The sequence below is a fragment of the Tamandua tetradactyla genome, chromosome 15 (genome assembly GCF_023851605.1).
Source record: "Tamandua tetradactyla isolate mTamTet1 chromosome 15, mTamTet1.pri, whole genome shotgun sequence".
NCBI classification, from domain to species: Eukaryota; Metazoa; Chordata; class Mammalia; order Pilosa; family Myrmecophagidae; genus Tamandua; species Tamandua tetradactyla.
In genome coordinates this window covers 51,836,183-51,852,366 of record NC_135341.1, presented here as the reverse complement: position 1 = coordinate 51,852,366, position 16,184 = coordinate 51,836,183, and the positions used below count along the sequence as shown (strand labels likewise).

The window sequence follows — 16,184 nt, the reverse complement described above, 5'->3', positions numbered from 1 at the left end:
GTAGCACTCCGAGAGTTAAAATTTATGGTTTAGGTATGTAATTGTTTTAATTTGATTTGTTTGGTTGTGTTTTTGCTTTCAGAAGACTGGAGTCCAAGACTCAACTAGGGTGGGAGTTGAGAGCTGTGAGTCAGTGACATGTCTTGGGTGCCAACTGATCCAGGTGGTGCATTCATGGGTTGGTGAATAGGGTTGTGGAGGCCAAGGTAGAATTTGGGGTGTTGAATGGAAGACACCAGTTTGAATTCAGCCATGGGCTATCCTTGACTGTGAATACTTTCCCAGCCAAGCCCCCGGCTTAGGCTAGGGGAGACTCCTTGTGATATCAGAACTGGTTGTGCTGATGGTTCAACGTAATTATAATGTTAACAAATGACTACTAAGAAATTATCTCATGTTTTCCTACATAGGCAGAAAAGTAATAGTATTTTGTTACGGCAACTTGGAAAGATTCAGGTGGGCTCATGCTTCCTTCCGGCAGTCTTTATTCACCAGTTACTGAATTCTTGAGTTCTTACTCTAATTAATTGCTCTCCTATTCAACTATTGCAGCAACTGAAGTCGAAGAAAATCCACTGTGGTGCACTTGAGCTTTTGTAAACTAAGAAAGGTTAAATTGTTTTAAATCTCCTTAAAATGCGGAAAGCAAGTACCTTAAACGGTGCACTTAAAAATTCCAGCAAGCCAAAAGAGCTCTTAAGATTTTTAAATTAATCATCATTCTCCATGCTCCAGCCCCCAATCGCTTCCAAAGCAAACCTCTTTGGGAAATATTTAAAACACTTCAAGAATACTAAAATGCCATGTTCTTTGAGAATGATTAGAAATTGTAAGTGCTTTAGACTTTTTTTCCCCCTTTTAATCTGCATCTCCATTTGAAAGCTTGTCAAGGCGCAGGCATGGAAAGGAAGGAAAAAAAATTAAAGGAGATCAAGATAGGATGTCAAAACAAACTTACAATTTCCTGAGATGGTTTTATGAAGCAAATCTGTCAGTTTTGCTGTCACGGAGCATCAGAACAGCACAAGTTTCCAATTTTTTTACCTCCTTGTTCACAGTGGAATTGCAAACTTCTTTTTTTTGACCTTTCAGCAAACAACTCTAATTGTGACATTTAAGTTACTCTTCTCCTCAAATTACATAGGTCCTTTCTTTAAATAGATAGTAATGAGACCTTTTCCATGTTGGAAGCATGTTTTCCTACATTTGGCAAAAGCGTATCACTGGAATCTGAGAGTAAAAGCACATGTTCTTCAGGCTGGGCTGAACCTTTCTCTTATTTTTCCCTAAGCACTGAGCACAGTAATCATCACCTAGCAGACACCAGCACACACCATTGAGGCAGATGCTGCCACTGATGCCATCCTTGTGAAGAGCACCTGAATGGTACTTCTGCTGCATCCTCAGCTGTTTCATGGTGATAATGGCACTGTGGTTGAGAAATAAGAGTACAACATCTATTTTTCCCATACCGTCCAAATCACTTGTTTTTACTATTTTTCCTCCCTTTTGAGCTCCAGAGTGGATGTCCTCAACATGAGCCTGCATCAGAGTCACCTGAGGCTCACGAAAACACAAAGCACAGAGTTTCTGATGCACTAGGTCTGGAGTAAGGCCTGAGGATTTGCATCCCTACCAAGTTCCCAGGTGCTGCTGCTGCTGCTGGTCTGGAGACCACACATTACGAGCAAGTGCTCTGGAGAAATGTGATCTTTTGTTTCATTTAAATAATTTTGAGTGCTCAGTACTTTGTTTCCTGAATGCAATGTTATTTTTGTGGGTGTCACCTTCCATAGCTACACCCTGGGGTATTTTTGGACCAAGTGCAGGACACCTTTTCTCTCCACCACTTCTACTTGTTTATTCCCATCACTGCGCTAATGATATTCTCTTCCTCCTTGTGATTTTGGAAATGTGTGTTTATTCTACTGAATCTTGATTCCAGAAATGTTTCCCTGATTCAGAAAAAGTACTTTTTGAGTACAGGGGTCTTACTCAACATTTACCTGCTGACTTATATTTTACACAGAAGAGTGGAAAAAAGTCACTTCCTCAAGGCAACATAGTGACAGAAGTAGAACCAAATCCAGGTGGAACTCTCCCCTTAGGCCAAGGGATCTGGTCTTAACCTTTCTCTTCTGCCCTCACCCTTCCTGTCTCCTTGTTTTCCGTTTTGTTTTGTTTTGTGATCCCTTTTCCACTTTTTCCCTATCTTGCCCTTTTTCTTTTTCCTATTCTTTTCAGTGCCCAGCTGAGCCTCTCACTCAGCTACTCAGAAGTCCTCTTCCTGCCCCTTCCATCAGCTGTTCCTTAGGGTCCATTTCCAACTTCTGAGTATCCCACTGTAAGCAAAATCTGATTTTTGTGCAGCATCTCCTAGCATTTGCCACAACCAATATCAGGGCCCCAGCCACACAGGGCCCCAGCCACACAAGGTTGTCTTGTCAAAAACACTGAAGTAAATATTTGACCTGCACCCTTAGAGAGTGGTCCTTGGAGTCTCTTGCCTGGGTTTGACTCCAACACACACTAAGTGAGCTCGGGGAATTTATTTAATACCTCTGAGAATCAGATCTCATCTTCAAAATGAGGTTGCTGTGACAATTAGATCAGATAATTCATATAGTGTGATTTGCAAAGTATCTGTCATATGGACTCATATATATATTTGCCATAGTTATTATCATTCCTCTGCAAAAAGGAAACCAGCAACACTTTTAACTCTCAGCACCCATTATCATAAAGTTCTCAAATATCGATTTCAGGTTTCAAAAAGTCTTTGTGTACGTGTTATCGTGATCACTACATCCATTTCTGATCAAGTATTTTGTAATGCTGTTTGCAGAATATTTGCAATATTGATGTTTTCAAGTTGGCCACAAGTCAACCACCTGGATAGAAAAACCAGTTACTAAATCCTGGCTGCATGCTGATTGCTAGGTCACCCTGCCCAGGTTTGCCATTATCTCTCTCATTGCAATGTTGAGAGTTTAAGCCAAATTATTTTTCCTTCCTTCCTTTGATCTGTGGAATCAAATCTTTTGCATTGTGTTACTGTTGTTCCTATTGAGGCTACTAATTTTGCAAATCAGTGATAAATGGTCATCTGCCTAAAGTCAGAATTGAATCGTTCTTTGGATCTGTCTGTGGCACTTCATTCTGTATGTTATCACTCTACACACACCATGCAATCCCCACCATGCAGTCCTCAACCATGACTTGAGCTCATATCTCAAGTCAGAGTTAGGGTATGTCTGGTTAAAGCCAGCTCTTTCTCACTGTCTAACCCCGCAGCCTGGAAATGAGCTGAAACCTTTTTTGTATGACCTCTGATGCCTGGGGGCAGGAGCTTTGTTGTATTTTTACTGTCATTGCTGTTGGTGACTCAACTGGTGCCATACAAGACTAGCACCAAATTGTATGTGACGTGTCCAAAACCAACTCTGTAGTTTGCATTGGGTCAGGATTTCAGTTTCATGGTCTCAAAACTCCACTGAGTGACAGGACCATTTTCAGTTTTCCTTTTACAACCTTTCTTTTCCTCCCCATACATTATGCAAAGCCCAATCAGCATTCAGAGCCATTTAGATGGAGCATCCTGGGTTAACCTGCAATTTTATCATTACTAATATTAATATAGTCCCGGAGAACGCTTCTGCCATCATCCCTTTTGCCTATATGTTTGAGGAGTCCACAGCCCACTCACATCCCTGTGTTTTTACTCTTTTGTGCCATCTGAAAGATGCTTGATCATTATCAGGAAGATCAGCTTCTAGGTCTACCTCTTGACCATATGAATAAGAGCTCTGAAAATATGTGAAACGCAGTACAGTATCTTAAGCACATTACCGATCATCTGTTTGTCACATAGTATGCACCAGTCCCTGTTCTTGGTTCCTTGAATCCTTTTTTTTTTAAAAATCCTGAATTTCTAAAGTCAATGTTATTTCAACGTTACACAAAAGAGAACTAATGTTGAAGGATCTGAAGTTGTCCCTGGTCAGAAAGTAAGGAGAGTAGAGTCCTGATTCGAGTTATCTCTCCCTGACTTTCAGTCCTATGCACATTTTAAAACCATGCCATTCCGTGAAAGATTTTCATTTAATTTTGAATTTTGTTCACACACACATGCTATGCCTCTGATAGAAAAGAGCCAGTTCTTCTGTCATCTGGGGGAAAATATTGTTTCTGACCATACCTCAGCAAAATTCAGCTTTATGGAAAACCAGGACTTTAGAAAACTAAAAGTTTGACCACCACATTAAAGGACCCCTTCTTAGATTGCAGTCTCTTTAATCAGTATTCCCAGCCATGTTATTCTCATCATTTCAGGCCAGTAAAGCATGTCAATTGCATTAATTACCTGGGAAGATGAGAGTTTTCAAGCACCGAATTCAGAGCCTTAGGGTGCCATTTCCAGTTTATCAACCTAGGGGCATGTGAGAAAGCTGAAAGAGAGAGGTCTCATTCTTAATCCCTCTTTTCCTAGAAAATTGACACATCTGAAAACACGTAGCAAAGATTTCAATGAAGTGTGAGCCCAAAGCGTGGGAGAGGGCATTAGTTAATCTCATCCCACAGCATACACCTCAAATTCTTTAATGATGGATTGTGTAAAAGTAAGCTTTTAGACTTAGAGCCGCACTCTCTCTCCTCCTCTCTGTGTTGAATGATTTGTTAATCTCTATCTCCGTGGCAGGTTCAGAGTCTTCCAGCAGCGCAGGCTCCTCCGGATCTCTGTCCCGCACCCATCCACCTCTCCAGAGCGCATCCTTGGTCTCGGGGGTGGCAGTCAGTTCTTCAGGCTGTGTGCCCTATCCGGAGAATGGCATGGGGGGCCAGGTTGCTCCCAGCAGCACCAGCTACATCCTCCTTCCATTTGAAGCTCCAACAGGCATCCCACCCGGAAGCATCCTCCTTAATCCGCACACAGGTCAGTTTATTCCATCTGCTTTGGCAGGGACACAAGATGAGAGGTTTGTCCTTGTGATGGATCTTTTGAATTTGCCCCTGAAACTCCTTAAAATGTGTGAACAGGAGAGCTTGGTGCATGAAATGCAGGGTAGGATCTTTGCTTAGGAAGAGTAGTTATCTATATCTACACCTGTATCTGTGTCTGCATCTTTTTCTCTGTCTCCATCTCTATCTCTATCTGTATCATCTACATCTATGTCTATTTATACCCAGAACCATTATCATACCCATTTCCATACAGATATAGATATGGATATAGTTATATAGATATAGATATGGAGATATAGATATTTCCCAGAAACTTCCACTTTTCTCTCTGTCCTTTCTTTCCTGTCCATAGTATCTGTAATGTCTTCCCATGAGCTGAGAGATTTTGTGTTTCCCAGAATAAGACCCTGGTAGGTTGCATTGTGTCTGAAGTATTTTTGCATCCAAAGATATTCTAGGAACTTGAGGTATTCATTGGGACACATAGTAGATTCTTGACTATAGAAGCTCTTTTCTCACTTTAGAGCATCACCCAACTCCTACTCGAGAGTAAAGAATTGCAGTGGGGAAAAGAATGCAAAGAACAAATTATTATGTATCTCAGGGATTTTAGGCCTAAACTAGTTTTGGTAGGGTTTGGAAAATTAGTCACTTCATGACTGTGGCTTCTTCAATAACAATTAGCCAACAGTTCTTTATTTTGAATATCTCTAAGGGATCAGTTAACATCCTCATTGATTTCAAAGGACCCAGGTCATTGAGATCCTAACTTCAGCAAATAGACTGAAGAACATCTACTTCATGGGAAAAACTTCTCAACTGGGGACAATTCTCCCAACCCCAAAGGCCATTTTGCAATGTCTAGAGACATTTTTATTTATAATGACTAAGGTGGAAGATGTGCTACTGTCATCAAGAAGGTAGAGACCTGAGATGCTATTAAACATCCTCCAGCCCAAAATGCCAGCAGTGCCAAGTTTGGGAAACACTGGTTGAGAAGGGTTGATATTGACTAATCATCTCTTAAAAGGCCTATGCTAGTGATTGGGGGAAGAAAATGAAATTGGCTCCATGTATGTCTGAAGTTTGGTTTAGATCATTCCAGAGTATTTCTTCAATTAGCTAGGCTTGAAAATGTAAAACTGGATGAGACTCTCATAAAACTGATCTGACTCAATCTTCTCACATACATAATGCTGCTAGTAATTAGGAAATCTAGATAAACGTCAGAACTATAGTAAAATAGTTACTTGAATAACTGCCACATTTTCTTGAAAACATATGGCACATTTTCAAGGCATGGTGTTTGAGTGAGCATTTTAAAATTGCCGTAAGCTTGAGGGAAAAGAAGGCATAATCATTTTATTGAAAACCATTTGAAAGCTTCAAATTAGATACTTCCAAGGAGAATATTAAATTGTTTTTTCTTTTTTGGATTATTCTACATGCTATAAAGGAAATTAAAAGAAGACCAGGACCATATTCATTACTCTGGGCACTGATCAAAGTAGTAGCTGACTCTGTTGGCTTTAATTCTTTCACTTCTAATTGAGATGGAGGGCTTGCAGACAAGAACACACACTAAGCATTCGTGGTTTTTTTTTTTTTTTTTTTTTATTAGGGCCGTGGTAGGTTTACAGAAAAATAAGCATTTGTTTTGAGTGCTGCGTTCTTAACAAAATTGCAGAGTGTTTCAAAAAAGCTCAACAGAGTATTTTTAGGTATAATGCAGGAATATTATTTGTAATGATAGCATAGTTGTGCATGTGAATGTGATTATTATCATCTATAATCTTGTTTATAGTGAAAGAGATAAAGTGCTGTGTTATGCCAAGTCCTCATTCTTATTCATTGAACTGAATCGTTTAAAACCGATATCCAAATATCTTCCTTGAAAGGGATCTCAAGTAAGGATAAGTATCTAATAATACTGTTGAACAGCTTCTCCATACCTGTTTCTGTGATTTGACAAATGCAGACATTAAAATGTCACTAAACTAGAAAGAAAGTGTACTAATATGTTTTATACTAGGGTTGAGAGGTAGACTATAAGGTGAATTATGTTTCTTCTTTTCCAGATTGTATTCAATGAGCATGTATTTATTTTTGTAATTGATTATATGCATATATACACAGGGATAGTTGTACGTATGTGTGCATGTATCTGTGGTGTGTATGTATGTGTGTGTGTGTATATTGTTCTATGTGTCTATCTCTTGTATGTCTTCTGTTACTACTGAAAATTTGTATCCTTTAGGCTGTAACTCACCTTCTTTTTCTGTCATATTGAAAATTTGTATCCTTTAGGCTGTAACTCACCTTCTTTTTCTGTCATAGCTGGAATCCCTTCCCTTCATCTTTTCTTAAATACCCTTCTTCCAGGTACATGGCAGAAATGGTTTGGTGTTAAAAACCAAGAACATATGACAACTTAGCTTCTTATATGAATTGCCCCATCTTGGGTTCATTTCCTCTTACCAGCACATTTATAAGCTCTTTGTGGGTAAGGACCAGACTTGTTATTTCCCCAGAGTGGATAACCAAGTTTAAAACTCTGTGCAGATGCTCACTAATTATATTGAATACTTATTGAAATAATATCTACTGTACATTATGCATATTAATATGGATAGTGGGATAGTGTTTTTGTTGGTTTTTCTTTTTGTCTTTTTACTAATGCCATGTATTTGAGTGTGGCTCACGTAGAAAACCATGATTGATAAATGACATGTCAAGCAAGACTAAGACAAACAATGATTTAAAAATACTAAGTTGCCTGCCAATGTTGTAGCTACCGAATGAGAGAATGAAATTTCCTTTGTCAGCCTTGACTTGTATCTTACTAAGTATGAAATATTTGGTCCACATATACAACCACAATTTTGCCTGGCCTCATACTCATCTCTCAATTGGTCAGTTTTCACAGGATAGTGTTCCCTGCTTTCTTTGCTTCAGAGGCATTTGGCTGAATGAGTGCTGCAGAGGCCGTTTTGCAAAGTTGTCCCTGGATAACATCTTCGTCTTTGCAGGGCAAATGTGAACTTTTAGGTTCGATCTTCCTAGAGCTGTCTTAGATCCAGCCTCCTTTTGGAAATTTTTAGAAGAAAGCTCATTTTTGTTGAGCTATTTTCTTTCAACTCAGCACTATCCTGAGATGCCAGCAGGCACTGGTGCTCCTCATGTACTCATTAATTCCGGGATATGTTGTTTTGCCATTTCTGCTTTACCTTTATCATGAGTGTGAATGTAAGGGAACGTTACCTGTGGGAACCTCACTTTGAGCAACCTGCTAGGACCGGTCTCTCTCAAATGCTCTTGATGGGCTTCTGTAATGCTATACTTTTTACTTTTCACAGGACTTCTATCATCTATTTATCCAGTGTGTCTATCTTTTCCTTAAATGCCTGATGAAATTTTTGTCTGCTATCTATAAACATTTCTTGGCAAGGTTTAAGCTAATCCATGCCTTCCCACAATGAATAGCTCCTTTATAATTTGAATATCACCTCCCAGACTAGGAAAAGAAAATCTCTTTTTCACAGATCCCCTTTCTCTCTTTTCAAATAAGCCTTTCAGGAATAAATACTGTACCCTTGATACTTTTCTCTTCCCTGGTTGGGAGCTCATGGTGCCCTGACTTACTTACCTCTGTCATCACACTCTTTGCTTCTGCTAACACAAATACCAGTGCCTGCTGGGAGGGCTGGTGAGGTTTTTGACATGAAAACCTCTTCTAGACTGAATAAGCCTAGGGCCAGCCAGTCTTTTCTTTTCCTTTCAAGCTTTCAGCAGCTGTCATTCAAACTAATTGCTTGTATCCAGTTGTAATTGCATCTGGATTGGTAGAAATCATAGAACATAGCGTGACTGTCCTTGCCTGACCTGAAAACCAATAGTCACTTATCCTAGTTCTCTTAGGAAACTGTTTTTGTTCTCTTTCCTGGTATCCATCTTACTTCTTTCATTGTCTTCAGTTCATTCTTTCTACTTCTCCTTGGTAAGCATAAAATCAGTGTTTCATATTTTCTGCTTTCCAAAAGAACCTGGCATCTCTCTCTGATTAATTGAACTCTTAGCACTTTTCATGTGCAATTATTTGGAAATATCTCTTTCTTCTGGTCCACAACACATAAATCATATTTCAAATGGAGAATATAAAATTTATGAAAAAGTGGGCCTGAATATTTTGAGGCTGTGTTTTTCACCCTAATTGTGACTAGTATTTCACACTCCTTAATGTTCATCGAGGTAAATTGAAAGTCATCGAGTAATATACTGAAGATCCTTTTCTTTCTTTCCATAGTGTGTGCGTGCTTGTGTGTGTGTGTGTGTGTGTGTGTGTGTGTGTGAGCACAGAGCAAAACTAACTACTGCTTATATTTTTAAAAAATTTTCCTCCTGTCTTTCTAAAATCCAAGGGAAAAAACCTGGAGAAAAGTAGGAATTAGAAGATTAAATGTGCTGATGGATTTTTGAAAATGAAGCATTTTTTCATCCTTTCCCAAATTGCTAGTTATGGAGAAAAAGTGGTTTGCAGGTTTTAAATCCAGAAGGAAGTTAGCTAAAAAAAAAAAAAAAAAAAAAAGGAAAAGATAAAGAATTTAAAACAATAAAATATAGCTAAAGTAGAATGACAGTGATAGGAAAACAAGTGCTTAGAATATGAAGAACATTAAGAAAAAAACAACTAAATTTAGACATTGTTCTGTGAATATACTTCTGTCACATTTGCTTTTCCATCACAGTACATTGTGATTGGTTATGAAACGGTTATCAGAACTTTCTCAGTTCTGGCAGGTATATTCATGAATATGCAACATTTAAGATTTCTTGCTACATACATGCAAAATATATTTGACTCAGAATTTGGTAATAATGAAGAATGCTTGCTTTCCATTACTTTCCCAATTGAGCTGAAATTAAGTCCTATCCCCATCTACCTGTAAGCATTTTGTATGGCTCCGAATCTGGCATTTTCTCCCCAGTCCTGTCTCACTTCATTTTCTTAATTGACCTCAGTTGAGCTATGAACCACATATAGTGAAATATATGATCTGCACACATCTGTAGGTCTTTCTAAAGAATGAATTATATAGCATATCGAGTCTCCCAGTAGGTTTCCTCTGCCTCCTCAGAGGTAACACTATTCTGATAGTGTTAGTAGGGTCAGTTGTGCCTCATCAGAAATGTAATATTAATAGAAATGGAGATTTTAGAGGGAGCGCTAGTTAAGGCAAAATATCAACTATGCTCTGGAGGTGGGGCTTTTCCTGGTGCTCCAGAAGTGTTCAGTCTTCTCTGTTGTCTGGGGGCCTGCACAGCTGCCACATCGCTGAGCTAGGGAGGGAGCGGGGATAGTTAAAATGCCACAAACTCTGCTGTCTTACCAAGATTCAATTGTTTCTCTTAGAGAGGTGGTTTTCAGTTTGTGTTTGGAGCTGTGGTTAATTTCCAGGGTTCTGAAATGCTGGATTTTAGTTTGTTCACCAGTGTCTTCATTGTTTCAGTGGAATAGGGAGTGCTTCACGAAATCCTACTTCCCCATTCTGGAACTTGATCCTGAACATTTGCTTCCTTTCGGACACTTGGATATTCATGAATTCATCTGTCAAAATCTGTAAAAAAAAAAAAAAAAAAGAACACTTAAATCTAAAATGCCGTATAGTTTATTTTTTATCTGAATTTTGTTGCTAGTACAACAGTAATATATGTATATGGGTACAATATTTAAACTGTGCAGAAGATATAAAATGACAAGCAAATGTCTTCCCTTCCACATCGGCCAGCAATCACATAACTTTGTTAAAGTTTATAATGTTAACATTCTGTTTTACAAGAATACTTTTCTAAATAATATTTAATTTGAGAACCAGGTTGTGTTCTGAAGGGGAGAGTTGATGCTATGTCACCCATGCTGACATTTTCAAATGAAAATATCCCAATTTTCAAGGTCAAGCAGATGCTTTTTTCTTAGATTTTGTCATTTGGTCGTAATTGCACATTGTGTTTTAGTTTTTTGTACAATGTTTTTTGCTTCCTTTGGAATTTCAAATATTCCTCTTTTTTTTTCTGTTAACAAAAATACCCATGCCTTCTTCACCATTTCCCTAATAAGATAAATTTTCTTATTCCTACTTTTGTTGAAAGTTTTAATTTACCTTCAGTTGCTTTAACATTGTCTTCTAGGGATTTCTTTTCATTGCTGTTCTGATTTTTTTTTCCTAGTGTCTCTTAATTATAGGTCTCTCTTCTTTGACCTTGTTTTCTTGTCTGTAAAGTGGAAAGAGATTACATACCTATAGAATTGTTGGAAAAGCTAAGTGCATGTGTGTAGGGGCCTGTCTTTGTGTCTGCCACCTTGGAAGTTGGTTTGCTCTCTCCTTCATTTGTTCACTTCCTCCTCTTTTCATCCCTTTCATTTGCAGCACTTCACTCTCCTCCTTTCTGTTCCTTATTCCTATGTCATACTGATTGACCCTTCCAAAAAGACAAGATGTTTATATTTTGCACCCTCATAATCTAGACGAGACTCAAATGGTACTATTTTGTAAACTATAGAATAGTATTCAAATAAAAAGCAATACTGTTAGTAGTAATAATCATAATAATAATAGTAAATTGTGCCATTATTTCACAGGTCAAAATAATGTATATTAGCTTTGCTATTACAAGATGATTCTGTAATGAGTTAATTATGTATCACCCTAAAAATCTAAATCCCTAGTACCTGAAACTGTTGAGCTGTGAATCAAGCTGGGAATCAGTTCACAGCTTGAAAACGATTGCGTAACAATATAACTTGTACATTGTGACTGTGTGATTGTGAAAACCTTGTATCTGTTGCTCTTTTACCCAGGGTATGGACAGATGAATAAAAAATATGGATAATAAATAAATAAATAATTGGGGGGAAAGGGGTAAAATAAATTGGATAAATTGAAATACTAGTGGTCAGTGAGAGGGAGGGGCAAGGGATATAGGATGTATGAGGTTTTATTTATTTATTCATTTTTTCTGGAGTGATGCAGATGTTCTAAAAATGATCATAGTGATGAATACACAACTATGTGATAATATTGTGAGTCATTGATTGTACACACTGTGTGGACTGTATGTGTGTGAAGATTTGTCAATAAAAATATTTTAAAAAAATAGCTGGTACTAAAAAACAGTGATGAAACTCTGAAAAATGAAAAATTCTTAATTCCTGTATTCTCCTGGTTGTTCTATTTGGAGAAGCTATGTTCTGTTGTATATATGCATTTTTGAAACTGTTATATTCTGAATCGGTGGCAAAGCTTAGTGGAAGCAACACAAATATATTGGTAAATAACTTGTAACCAAATGTAGATGGAGTTGTGTTAATGGAAAGCAGCCGTTATCTTTCTGTGTATGTTATCTCACCAATGGTCATGAGGCTTTAAAATATATTGCTTCATGAAGATTGCTTCTGCACTGAGTGCCACTGTACGTGGAGGCACTGAGGTCTGACAAACCTCCTAAAGTTTGTGGATTTATTTGCATTTTCTTACATTGCTATGGACCTCCATTGCTCTCTCTTTTAACCAGATGGGTCACCAACAGTACATTTTTCACGTTGCTGAAAATTCTGGTGTCCTGGATTTCCATGCCCTGCCCCTTTACTGTAGACTACTTTCTAATTATCTACCAGAGTGGCTTTTTTTGCTAAAGGAGAAATTGAGAAGCTCACCTCAACCAAACTATGATTCCATTGTAGGCCAGCCCTTTGTGAATCCCGATGGAACTCCTGCAATATATAACCCTCCCACTGGTCAGCAGCCCCTGCCAAGTGCAATGGTGGGACAGTCCCAGCAGCAGCCACAGCAGCAGCCCTCTCCGCAGCCTCAGCAGCAGGTCCAGCCACCACAGTCACAAATGACAGGCCCATTGGTCACTCAGGTAAGAAGCCAGTTGGAAGCCAGGGTAGGGGGTGGTTCCCCAAGATGAAGGCTACATGGTCCTCAGAGCCGTGGTTCATCAGGGAGAGGTATATTTTCCATTGGTGTCACCCCCATTCATTCAAGCCTCAAATAAAACCAGGCAGCCTGGAGGGCTTGATTACAGGTTGACAGGGTTTCATCTGAATCTCTTAGCTTTGGTAGAGATGAGTCCCCCATCCAATGACTTGCATGGTGAGGGTAAGATACTAAGGAAAGTGAATGAAAAGTTTACTCTTAGATCTTCATGCTGTTTTTACATATCAAAAAGGCCCTGTTTTGGAGCCTAAATTCATAATCTGCTCCTGGCCAGGTGACCAGATGACCTATCTTGGTCACCCATTCTCATCACAGACTAGTTGTTCATGTCTGAGGGTCAGTATTAAACTATCAATAGGAAGAATAGAACTGAGTTCATTCCAAGACTGGCCTGGCCATTCACATACCCCTTATAGAGATGCAAAGCTGCCCTCCTTTCCTGGGGTTACACGGGGAAGAAATCCACAGAGACCTGAAGTGTTCCAGGTAGGCTGTCAGAGTGAACTTCCTGTTCATTATTGTATTATGCATTAGTCGCTAGACAATATTTTTAGACCCAGAAAATCTAACCACCACTGACATCTTCAAAAGTACAGCCGGGGGTGCATGGGTAGTTCAGTGGTTAGAATGCCCACCTTCCATGCAGGAGACCTGGGTTTGATTCCCGAACCATGCACCCCCCTCCCCCCAAAAAAGAAAAGTACAGCAGTAACTCCATAAAGGAATCCTCTCTAGACTCTTAGCAAGCACCAGTTTGTGTTCACTTGGAGGAAATGAGCCTCCTTCAAGGCTCTGGTCTGCATGAACTTGATTTTGAGCTGGTGGCTGGTCCCATCTCTGGAGTGGATTTTACCTGGAAGACCGGTAAGGGACAGTGGGGTGCTTCAGATAAGATAACCTTCCTGTCAGATTTTAACCCCCAATGCTTACCTGTTATCTGATCAGCTTTTTCTTTCCTCCAGTCTGTCCAGGGCCTGCAGGCTTCCTCCCAGTCAGTGCAATATCCAGCCGTGTCTTTTCCTCCCCAGCATCTCCTGCCTGTGTCTCCAACGCAGCACTTCCCTGTGGTACTGTATTACATGTGTATGAAAATTCTCTGGGAGAGCATAGTCACTGGCTTTACTCCATTCTTGCACAGGGCTGGCCGACACTGGGTGGGTACACCATGCAGTGCTGAAAGCCGGGTATGTGTGAATATCTCATTCCCAAGCATTGCAGCCCATCTCTGCAAAATGATGGTTTCCTTCTGGCATCTGTTGCACATTTAGTCCCTCTTCAGTCTGGTGCCCTTTCAAGAGTTTGCCAACCAAGCAGGAATCGCATGCCCTCAGAGTTAGAAGTCAAGATTAGAGAGGTTTATGAATTTGATGTGAGAGCTTAGGAAATATCGTGAAACTATTGGGGTAGCCTTCATTACCTTATGGTCCCAATATAGGTGTTTTCCTAGTGCCCCAGTTCCAATCACTTTTATTTTCCCAATGTAATTAGTTATTTTGGGTAACAGTTTAAAGAGTGGGCAATTCCCCTAAATTTCAGGCCAGGCCAGTGCACAGGAAATGAAATTTCATCCAGCTTGCTGGTGACAGCAGTCCCAGCTCCATCTTTCTCCGCAGCAGCAGTGACTGGTAACGAGCATGGTCCTGTGGTTGCCAGTGCCAGGACCAGCTAGCTCTTCAGGACAGGAAGGACACCAAGCCCTCCTTATCTGCAAGCACCACCCTGAGGAACCCAGGCCCTCAAAGGAAAACAAGATTGATTGCTTCTGTTATGCTCTGACCCAAGAGTTCCTTCCTTTCCTTTCTTTTTTTTCCAAATTGAACTTCCTCTCCCACAACCACACGCATGTGACCTGCATCTACCTCAATGTGTCTCTCCCATTACTAAGCCGATGTTATTGATTTTGTTTATTCCTGTGGCTTGCAGAGAGAAGATGTGGCGACACAGTTCAGCCAGATAAACCTAAGTCGACAATCCTCAGGAGAGACTCCCGAGCCTCCTTCTGGTCCTGTCTATCCATCATCCCTCATGCCACCACCAACCCAACAGCCAAGCTATGTCATCGCCTCTACAGGCCAGCAACTTCCTCCAGGGGGGTTCTCAGGCTCTGGACCTCCAATCTCCCAACAAGTCCTCCAGCCCCCTCCCCCACCACAAGGATTTGTGCAACAGCCTCCACCTGCACAGGTAGGCATGCTTTCCCCCATACCTCTGACCTACAGCTGATTTGTGGGCCATTTTGACGTCTGTTTTCCATGTCAAATATTGCCAGGTCAACAACCTGAATTGTCCTGCTAGTCCACAGTGATATTCCCACTCACAGGGCCTGATCTGTGTTTCTGTTCATCAGATTATGAAAACCCTTGGGGCACAGAAAATAAGTTTAATAAAACTGATTTAGCTGCCCTTGGTAGGAATTGGGGGGCATTACATTTTCCAGGCTGTTGGTGCAGAGCCCAAAGGAAAGAGCTCCCTCTGCTGATCTGCTCACTGGGTTGACTAGGAACGCCTATAGGGAAAGGAAAGGGCTGTACCTGGGGAATTTTCAGTCCTCTTTTGTTTCTGCTCAGGAAATGTGCTCTTCCCTTTCTCTGTCAATTCGTAGGCATTTTTTCTGGAGTTAATCGGTACTCTAGGCAGGAGTTCCTCTATGAATATAAAGGAGGAAAGTAAGCCAATATCCAGTGTCCTTTCCTTCCCCCAGGGGGACACAGAGCTCATGCATGCTCTCACAGGTAGCCATTAATCATATTTAATTGACTTGAGCATGTAAGACACCACAGATCACTGATTTTTACTGTCTTCTCAAAGACTGATTATATGTTACTGCTCACCACCAAACATCTCCGCTGCTCCCCTGGGTATCTCTTGCAGAATATTGGAAGTGATTACTGTCAAGATGTAAAATGCACAGAGGCAATTTCTGGTCCATTTTCAAGGCACACATATCCAAAGCAAATTCCATTCTAATTATGAAGTATTGCATTGGATGAGCTGTTTAAAGTGCAGTGTCACCTTTGTGTCATTTGTTTCTCTGTCTTATCATCTTGAATAAATTATTTTCTTTTCAAGCCACACAAAACCCTCTACCATGAAATGATTTTCACTCAGTTGTTCATTTTATTTGGAATGATTAATAGTTCATCTTCAGTTACCTTCTCCGTGGTATCTTTTTGCTCATAGGGTTTTTGGTAGATGTGAAAAGTGATTTTAAGTTACAGGGGAAAG

The 16,184-nt window shown here is 39.9% G+C and overlaps 1 protein-coding gene across 6 annotated transcripts in view; it reads left to right on the top strand.

Annotated features, from left to right (window-relative positions):
• ARPP21 (cAMP regulated phosphoprotein 21) overlaps positions 1-16,184 on the top strand; it is a 152,708-nt gene that overhangs the window by 82,563 nt on the left and 53,961 nt on the right. For 5 of the 6 annotated variants that reach the window (XM_077129858.1, XM_077129859.1, XM_077129860.1 and 2 more), the window contains 4 exons: positions 4,700-4,933; positions 12,701-12,882; positions 13,922-14,026; positions 14,883-15,143. In XM_077129858.1, the coding sequence (XP_076985973.1) occupies positions 4,700-4,933; positions 12,701-12,882; positions 13,922-14,026; positions 14,883-15,143 (782 nt within the window). The remainder of the gene's footprint in view (positions 1-4,699; positions 4,934-12,700; positions 12,883-13,921; positions 14,027-14,882; positions 15,144-16,184) is intronic. The other variant, XM_077129861.1, reaches the window with a different exon arrangement.